General features: G+C 35.1%; 1 protein-coding gene across 2 annotated transcripts in view; it reads right to left on the reverse strand.

Moving 5' to 3' along the window:
* The window catches only part of LOC107095605 (probable E3 ubiquitin-protein ligase ARI8), a 13,546-nt gene that overhangs the window by 2,512 nt on the left and 1,355 nt on the right, over positions 1–9,679 (reverse strand). The window contains exons 2-5 of one of the 2 annotated variants that reach the window (XM_015391764.1): positions 9,035–9,138; positions 7,907–8,007; positions 7,670–7,813; positions 7,053–7,584 (exon numbers count right to left, since the gene is read on the reverse strand). In XM_015391764.1, the coding sequence (XP_015247250.1) occupies positions 7,126–7,584; positions 7,670–7,813; positions 7,907–8,007; positions 9,035–9,138 (808 nt within the window). In that variant the 3' untranslated portion in view covers positions 7,053–7,125. Of the gene's footprint in view, positions 1–7,052; positions 7,585–7,669; positions 7,814–7,906; positions 8,008–9,034; positions 9,139–9,679 lie in introns of those variants that run through there. The other variant, XM_015391765.1, reaches the window with a different exon arrangement.

Genomic DNA, 9,679 nt, shown 5'->3' on the forward strand with positions numbered 1-9,679 from the left:
TACCCTTCTACAATTTAGAAGCAAAAAGTGCTTATTGTGGCCATTTATGATAAATTTTTGTTTGTAATTTCTACCAATTTAGTTTTCTTCTTTGGGTGGTTAGACTTTATCTAAGTTAATTTAGAACCAAAATTTGTAATATATTTTTTTAATATATTTCTAATTGTTTAGATTAGGTTGTTAATTGTTAGATCCTCCCATTAATTTGAGTAATTAAGAACACACCAGGTCCTAGGTCGGGGTCGATTGTTTGGTAAATCTCTGGTGTGGACGGAAGGGACATTTTTAGTAATTATTTTGTTTCTGCTTTCCCAACAAATAAATCAGGTGGGAAGTGGGTGCAAATCCAAAGCACCTGTTACCACCCAGGTCCTTTTTTGGATATGTTGGTCTTTTTTTTTTTGGAACAGAAGGATGCGACACTGCTGATCACTAATATATGCCACCCGGCTGGCATTATGGAGAGATAGCCAGTGTTATTATGTTATGCCTGCTTGATGTTTCTTACTTTAATTCACATTTTCAGTTGTTACTTACAGTCCAATTCATCCTCCCCGTCAACAATTTTGAGTGACGGATCCTTAGGATCATAACACTTCTTCTTTGGAGCGGGTTTATTGGATCCCGATTTCATCCGCAGCCTTAACCTGAAGAGAAATAATAACTATTAATTGAACTATCAATTTCCTTCCCAAATCATGAACTGTGTTTGGTATTGAAAACGGTTATTAACAAAGAGCGGAGCAGAATAACTGTTGTTTATTTTCCTTAAGCGCGCGCCGCGTTACAGCAAATCTATTTCCACTGATTATATTACTGGAATAAATACCCAACATGTAAATGAATAAAGGCCTGTTTACCTGCGGAAGTCTAGTCTTGGCGTGAAGATCTTGGACATTTCTGCTTTTGGATTGGACGCGTTTCATTCATCAAAACCATGAGAAATGAGAAAAGCGCAGCTCCGACTGAACAGGATGACTTCAGCAGACTGATTGGATCAGTCTGAGTCTGCGCAAACAGCCCACTTCTTCATTACAGGTTTATGTGCTGGAGAAAATAACCATCAAAATAACCTTGAAAAAAGCAACAACAACAAAAAAAAAGTTTTAAAAAGCACAGATCAACAAGGAGAGAAGCTGGAAATTATGAGTCGCAGTTTTGGATTTTGGTGCTGAAATATCAGATACAAAAGGAGCCATCCATCCCACACCGAACGATATGGGCCATTTTGTTACCTACTGCTTTAGCCATTAGTTATTTATTTATTTTAATTTTTTTTTATTATATATACATTATCTACGTTTATATTAGTTAATGAAAGATAATAAAAACAGAAGGTAGGTGTTTCAGAGGCGATCATCATTTTGTGAACAGCAAAAAATATTTAACAACCAGTGTATTTCTCAATGGAGTTATCAATTCAGGGCTCTTTTTTGACTATCAAACTAGGTGTTTAAAAAAGTAGCTAAGATTAATGTTTTTATGTAGGCTACACGAATAGAAAATATAATGGGATTATAAGGTGCGGGTAGGAAAGAGGGCGTTCAAAGGGAGAGAAGGTCATAATTTTTCTATTTAGCTTTCATCTAAAAACAGATCATCAAACCAGTTTTTGCCAAAAATAAATAAAACTATCAGAGAGTAGTCTTAAAATGGACTTTCTGTGAGATAGGCCTACTAGAGAAAAAGAATATGAGACAATGTATGATATAAATATATTTTTTTTAATCACGTGTAGTTTGTCCTATAGGTTTTTCAATGCAATAATATATTAATTGAAAAACAAAAACATATTTTTCTTCCTCTAAAGGCTCTTTATAGTATTGTGCTTCTTTTAATTGTTGTGTTATGAACGGGATTATAACTTCTCGGAATAGCCTATGCTTGCGGAAAATCTATTTTGAAAATAGTTTTCCTGGTTAGATAAAACAGCTTGGAAGGTAAAACATGGTCATGTGTTTTGACCTAAATTCCTGGACTTTTTTTTTATTTTGCTTTCGCTTTAAAGAACACGCCCATTTTATATCCTATAAAGGCCACGAACCGGTGGCAAATCAAATCAGATCACAGACCTACAGCTCAGACAAAGAACCATCATGTGCAAAACAGATCTGCTCCTCCTTTGCTCCAACCTCGGAGAGGTCAGCTATGTGAACACCAAGGGCCCTCTGGGGAAGATGACTGTTCTGGAGCTGAAGAAATATGCGGTGGATACCTTTCCTAAATCAGGTAGGCCTAAAAAGCTATTTTATACATGTTGTCATGAAGGGACTTTTAGGTGCAGTTTGAAATCAATAAATAAAAATAAAATAGGATAGTTTATACGGACTGCTTACATAATACCTTTTTGATAATATAGTTATTTCTATTTTAACCATAGGCAGTTCTCTGCACAAACAACAACAAAATATAATGACAGCAGTCTATGGAGGATGCCCTCGTTTTTTTTAAATTCATACTTGGTTTTTGTTGTTGTTGCTGTTTGTTTGTTTTTGATTGTTTGTTTGTTTGTTTTTTATTGTGCAGGACCAACCCTGGATGACATCAAGCTGGTTGTCGGGGACAAGCCTCTGGATGATGACTCTGCTTCCCTCTCTGACTACAACATCAAACCCAACACCAAGGTTCAAATGGTCAGGAAGGTGAGCGGAGGCTGAGAGGCAGCAAGAGACAGAGACACCTGAAGTCTGTCATTGGGATGGAGCAAAGGAATGGACTGATGGGGAGGTTTGGGAACATTTACGCAACAGAGACATCAGCTCTACATTTGATGACATCTATTTTTAACTTTACTTACCCTTCCTGAATGGTATCATAGCCATTTTCATTTATGGTAGCACTTTGATGATTTTCTGTTTGGTTAAAATTAGGAACTTTTTTTATGTTTCTGATTATGATGTGGAATTGTAGTTAGTGTATAAAGTGGTCTTGTAAATAATAACCACCTGATTCTTCAACATAATGTTGGAATGAGTTTACAAATGTTCATAAATTGTGAATATGTAAGAAATCTATTCTGTAGCATTATCTAAATTATTATGGAAAAATCCAATAAAATATTTTTTATAAAATGTTCTTTGTTTGATGTATTTATTCTTTGACTCATCTATCCACCAAGGCCTAGTTTATATTTATTTACCTATTTATTATAAATGCTATATATTTAGTAATTCATGAAGTTGTATTTCTACTTTTAACTTATTCAGCAGTTTAATAGTTGTTTTTTTAGACCAAGATATCTTATTTTTATATTATCTTTTTTATTATTATCCTTTTTTCATTTATGTACTTGTTAATTTGTATCAGTATGTTTTTATGAAAAATCAAACCCCTTTGCCAAATCTTAACTAAAAATCTTAGAATTTAGCAAACATGAATATAGCCTTAAGCAAGCCTAAAATATTGAGAACTCACTGCAACTGCAAAATAGTGGAATAATACTGGAAAAATATTACTGATTGTGACAGTGAAAGACAGTACTGTGGGAGTTAGAGTTAAATATTAGCTTTAACAAAGTTGTTATTGGTTTTTTTTTGTGATTTGGCAAAGTATACTTCTTGTTTTCTTTTTGTTAAATGTAATCTGGGGAGCTGCCTGATGGATGACAATGGGGAAAATACTGTATCCATGTTTTAGAACTATAGAAGGTCTTTAATCATTTTTTAGATAATTACAAACATCTCTTTAAAATGACATTGGCTGTTCTTTTTTTTGTTGATTTTCCTTTTGAGCTGATGACAGCATTGAGAAAGAATGATCACAGTATAAAGCTAAATAAATGAAAACACGAGAGCCTGCTGGCAAAAACAAATATGACATTTAGATACAAACAGAAAGCAGCTGAACTAGGATTGGGCTTCCTCCAGATAGATTTAACTTTTTAATTTTAATTTTTATTTAACTTTTTTAAAACTTTTTTTTATTTTTTTTTTTATTTTATTTATTCAAACTAATTTATACCTGCTGCTGAAAACACTATTAAAATTGTATGTATGAACTTTAGAAAATATTGGGGATTAGGTATTTTGTGTATCAAATTAAATCAATAAAATAAAACTTGCATTGCAAGTTACAGCTTCTAGGGCAGGGGTAACCAATTAAAATTCAACGGGGTCTGAATAAAGAAAATCATCAACCAGTTAACGTCCAGAGACATTTTTAATTATGATCTGTTACTTTAAACTGAATTTAACAGTGAAATAAAATACATGATTTTATGCATCCAAGTTATACATTGACTTTTTAAATAAAGAAATATTTTAAAAAAAATAGAACATTGTGGAGGTTCCTCCATCTTTTCCTCCGTGTTAGTATTTCTTTATTTATTTAAAGGTCTTCACACAATAGATTTATAATTTCACTTTTGTGGTGTTTTTTGGCATTAGGTTGTTTACTATTATGGGTGCACACATTTAGTAAACACCTTTTGGTTATTTGAATTATTAACTACTTTTCTTTGCTGAGTTTGAAGGACTGGCTGAGTGGAGAGGACTGGTTCAAAGGCAAACCAGGAAGTGGGACGTACCATCAGGTTTAGTGTCCTGGTGGTTAGATAGTACACATTACACTACTTGGAGCATCTGTCAATATTCGAAGTTTAATAAGCAGACTGTAAGTGTCCCTTTAAAAAATTGGTAAAGAAGAATGTAGGTGAGAAATTTCCCTGTTAAGGTACAATAAACTAACTAAAAACATTTTTTGGTGGTATTGTCACATAAGTTAGGGAGGAAAAAAAGATTTTAATAAATAAAAATCAGCATTTCAAGTTACAATAACATAGACTTAAATGTTGGGAAACTTAAAAAGAAAAACTTACGTGATTAAGTTTAGGTACTAAACTCAACAGTTCCTGAAGTTTTGTTCCTACATATTCTGAGTTCTCACGTTTTCAAATAAACTAAACGCAGTGTGGAATGTTGATCCTATCATTAGTCTCTACCCAGAAATGAACAACCAGCTGTTGAAAATCCAGCTACCTATGTTTAAACATGATTAGGCTACATGCATCATTCTTGTGGAGAACAGTTTAAACATTCTCTAAGGTTAGGATTAGAGCTGTAAGGGTTATTCACTGCAGTTGAATCTCTGGTCAGGTTACGGGTTGTTAAACCAGTCTCTTCCTCTGAAGCAGAGAGATTTAAGGCTTTGAGTCACACAACTAGGACACCACAGATATTAAACAACGTTGCAGTGTGCAGATTTTTTTATTTACAGATAAAAGGAATAAGAAATCTCTGTAATTCCTGTAAGCTGTATATCCTCTTTATCTGTTTGGCACCAACAAGCAGAGCGTGGGAATTACCTAGCTTACCAGCATTGTTTATGTTTGATTAGCAGGTTTCTATTTGCCTGCTGGATCATCTGGTACTTTCACATGTTTGTTTAAAAGAACATTTTAATCTCCATGGTGACAAACCAGCAATCAGAAGAATAGCAATAGAAACCAGCAGCCAAAATAAGGTTATATAAGCATACCAAGCAGTGTCGTTGTTTTGGCTGGCGACCTTTGCCAGAGCAAAACTGAAAGTAGAGGAAAAGGGTTGCAGGGAATTTCTTGAACCTTAAATCTTATGCGGGTTAATTGTTAAATACTAGTTTCACCGAGGCTAGCACATACCATCCATTGTTGGCCTGGTGACCTTTACGGCAAGTCTTCTCCCTTCCTCCCCTCCCATTTCCCATCTACCTACTTTCAATATAAGAAAAATAAAGGCCACTGCAGCTTTTGAATAATCTTTAAAAAAGTGCATTATTTTATCAATAACAGTGAAAAAAATCCAGCACCTTAAGTATTGGTGGAAAACACCAGCAACTGCACACAAGTTACTACCGATGATTTGTCCTTTAACCCAAAAATCAGCTTATGTTACTAGGAGGAACATTTGGTAGTTTTGAGCAAATAATGGCCAAAGAAAAAAGAGTGAAGGATTGAGTTTGGCAAGAGACGTGAAAGAACCCTGATTTTCTTTACTTTGGGCCATTTTAAGCTAAACATCACCACTGTCAGCCTGCAGTGGACCAATGTGCAACAATAATTCAAAATGTTTTCAATGAATCGCATGAGCAGATCAACATATGGATAATTAAGCTTTATTAAGAGAAAAAAACTTATAGGGAGGTGGACGGTATGGAGCAAGCTAAAATTTAGACATTTACACTGGGGAACAACTCCAGAGGATCCAGCAAGACAATGAAGGGATTGAAAACTTAAGTAGAGGAAAGGGTGCATTTAATAATGGTAACACAGGGGAACTGAATCTACTAAGGAATCTACAAATGACTAAGAAAGAAATGTTTAAACATGGGTAAACAGTGAAAGACACAAGAGAAAATGATTAAAAAATATATAGGAATATTCTCTAACTGAAGTAAAGACAAAACCACTAGAAAAACTAGAAAATAAGCAAGAGAAATAAACCAGTAAAACTTAAAAAGGTGAATATAAGACAAAACAACAAAGATATAACATCAAAAGATACAGCATCATACTAGACAGAAAATTAACGAGTTACAGTCAGTTGTCATCCAATACCTATGTGATAACAATCTAAGGGCTCAATAGCATTAGTCTGGCCTAGTGTCCAAGTAAAAGTCTTCGGCATTGACCATCCCCCAAAACGTCAAGAAAATTCAGGATCCCTTCCTTGGTCCTCCTTCAGCAAATCATTAAACTTACAGTATGTAACAATTACTGGGATATATTCACATAAATGTAATATATTATCTCTATGTATGTTATTTATTATCCCCTGTGAACTGAAGGTTTCCATCTCTATATTTGTCTTGCATTAGAAATTGCTTTTTATAATTACATAGGAGTGAGTTCCCATTTGTGGAATGGTTCATCTTTGCACTACAGCAGCTCAAAGCTGACAAACTAGTGACTGTAGAGATATGCATTAGACTTTATTGGGACTGTGGCAAGTTAGGGCTACATACAATCCTACACAGACTTATAAGATACTATCTATGCATTTATCTATGTAAACTATACTTTCACAAGCCACGACCGCCCAGTTATTACTTTATGAGGAGTGTTGGCCCAGTGATGTGGTGTTTGTGGTCTCTGGGATAAGAAAAACCTACTGTACAATGAAATAAATTGGTGGTATTTGAGATAACAAATCAAAATCCAAAGAAATATTTCTTTCTCCAGACTGGGATAGCTGTCTGTCTTGGAGCAACACCACTGGAGCACGGTGCTAAGATGCCGCTTGTTTTAGAACATTCATTAAAAGTCTTCAGACACACAAAACAGAACTTGACCTTACACCGGGGACAGGTAAGGTGTTTGCAGTGGTTTCCTTTATGCTCCAGCAGTGATCCGCAGGTGGGACAGGCCCGGATGGAGGGACAACTGATAAATGCTATTGTTGTATCAGGGCAGGTTTGCAGAGTTTGCAGCACGGTGTTGCTGCAGCCTTCGTTCTCACAGCTGTCCCACCGCGGCTTCGGTCCTTTCCATTCCCTCAGGCACTGCCAGCAGAATTCATATTGACGTCCTTTTTTTGCTGTGCACTCTTTGCAGCTGACACAAAGATTAAATTCATTTTGTCTTGCAACATGGGACATGCATCCAGGACACTGCGAAAGTGAGATTTAAATCGAATGATCTCTCCAAACAATCTAAGCTGTAAAATAAAAAATCCAATAATCTATTAATACTTACTCTTCTTTTATTAGAAGCATTGAAGTCCATGTTCATTTTAAAGTACTTGATTTCCTGAGTAGTCAGTTGAGCCATCTTGCACACCTCTTCAAAAGGCCACACAGCATCACAGCCAAACACAGCACACACAAAGGTGTTTTGTCCCTTTAGAATAATGAGAAAAAAACACATTGGTCAATAAAGTCGCTATTTAGGGACAAATTCTCTCATTAATCGTTCATATTTAAACCATCTTACATCTTCCAGCAGCTGAATACACCATTTAGTGAGAGACATCGGGGTGACTGCATGACCACAGGACATCACTGCTTTTGGAGACTCAAACTCTTCACATAAAACTGAATGACAGGACAGATATAACTCAGGACCGAATGCATGAAAACTTTCACATACTCTGATTAGGCAAAAAGTTATTTAAGAACAAAACATTAGCTTTTGTATTTTTTAATTTATTGGTGAATTATGTTTTAGTTTTGTTTAGGCTTTGTAGGAGCCAATAATTTTTTGTCAATAATTAAAGTTTTTTAATTTTGTAGGTAATCTAGCTAAGTTTATTGTACTTTATTGGTTGATATATGTTATGATATATATATATATATCCTCCTTTGTTTCTGGTTAATAATGATTAATTTGGGTGAATTGTTTTTATAAATAGGCTGTCTATGGTATAGGACCAGCATGCATCTCGTTTGGTGTATTGTTTTTTTTTTTTACCAGCGCAAGAGAAGCATAGAGGAAATAATTGTCCTTTTCTGTTTGCTTGCCTGAGGAGAAATTAAGAAAACTTAAGGAGTTTATCTGGAACTTTTTTTTTCTTTTGCCTTCTTAAATTACTCGTCCGTTTTTCATCTGTGGCCTTTGTCGACCTTTTTTGTATCACCAAAGCTGGGTCACAGCAGGCTTCTTTTAGACCGTAAGGTAATTTGCCTTTGTTTTATTTTATTAACTTCCTCCACCAATTATGTGCTTTCCATTTACTTTTTGTCTTTTTTCAGTTTTTTTTTTCATGGTTTCATCATCTTTTTGGTATTGTTTAGCTTATATTTAGAAATTTTCTTTTCAGTTCCTGTTTCCCTGTTGTGTAAGGTCACTGTTTCCCCTCCAGGTGATGATAAATGTCAAAGTAAACACCTTCTTACTACATCTGCCTCATATATGGACCCTTCTACACTTTAAATGCTAAATTTTAACCTGCAGCTCCCCAATATATCTCACCCATCAACAGCTGACATTATGAAGAAATCAGTGTTATCACCTAACACGTAGGTGATTATAATGTTATGCCTGGTTGGTGTGCCCTGCTTTAGGTCACAACAGAGGAAAAATTTACTTGGTTAGAACTGATCATTCTCTGCTCTTACTTACAGTCCAATTCGTCCTCCCCATCAACAAATGTGAGTGAGGAATCCCTAGGATTATAGCACCTCCTCTTTCGAGAGGGTTCATCGGAGTCCATTTGCATTCGCAGCCTGAAGAGACATAAAAGGAAAAACGATCATTTTCCTTCCTAAAGCACAAACTTCTTTTAGTTTATAGCTATTAACAAGCAGAATAAATAATCAAATTAAATTTTCTTAAGCGTGCACCACACTGCAAAAATTAAAATCTAAATAGGTAATTTTTTCTTAAAATAAGTGTATTTTGTCTTGCATTGATGAGGTAAGTGAGACACTTTGCGAATGGAACATTTAAAATAAGAAAAAGCAGCTGCATTGTCTTATTACAAGTGCATATAATCTAATCATCTTTTTTTAAGAGTAAAAATACTCATCCTATTGGCAAATCATCCCATTAACCCCGCGGTTCTCAAAGTGTGTGGCGCGACCCACTAGTGGGGAATTGAGACGTGACAGGTGGGGCGCGCCAAGTTCCGGTGTGTGCGTGTGTGTTGTGTGACTATAAATGTAGAACGTGTGAGAGCAAACTGTTCTTATATGTTGCCGCTTTTTAGACCAATCAAACCCACAAAGTAATCCTTACTAGCCTACATGCAGCCTAATTAAAAGAACA

The sequence above is a fragment of the Cyprinodon variegatus genome, unplaced genomic scaffold (genome assembly GCF_000732505.1).
Source record: "Cyprinodon variegatus isolate N-32 unplaced genomic scaffold, C_variegatus-1.0 Scaffold559, whole genome shotgun sequence".
NCBI lineage: Eukaryota > Metazoa > Chordata > Actinopteri > Cyprinodontiformes > Cyprinodontidae > Cyprinodon > Cyprinodon variegatus.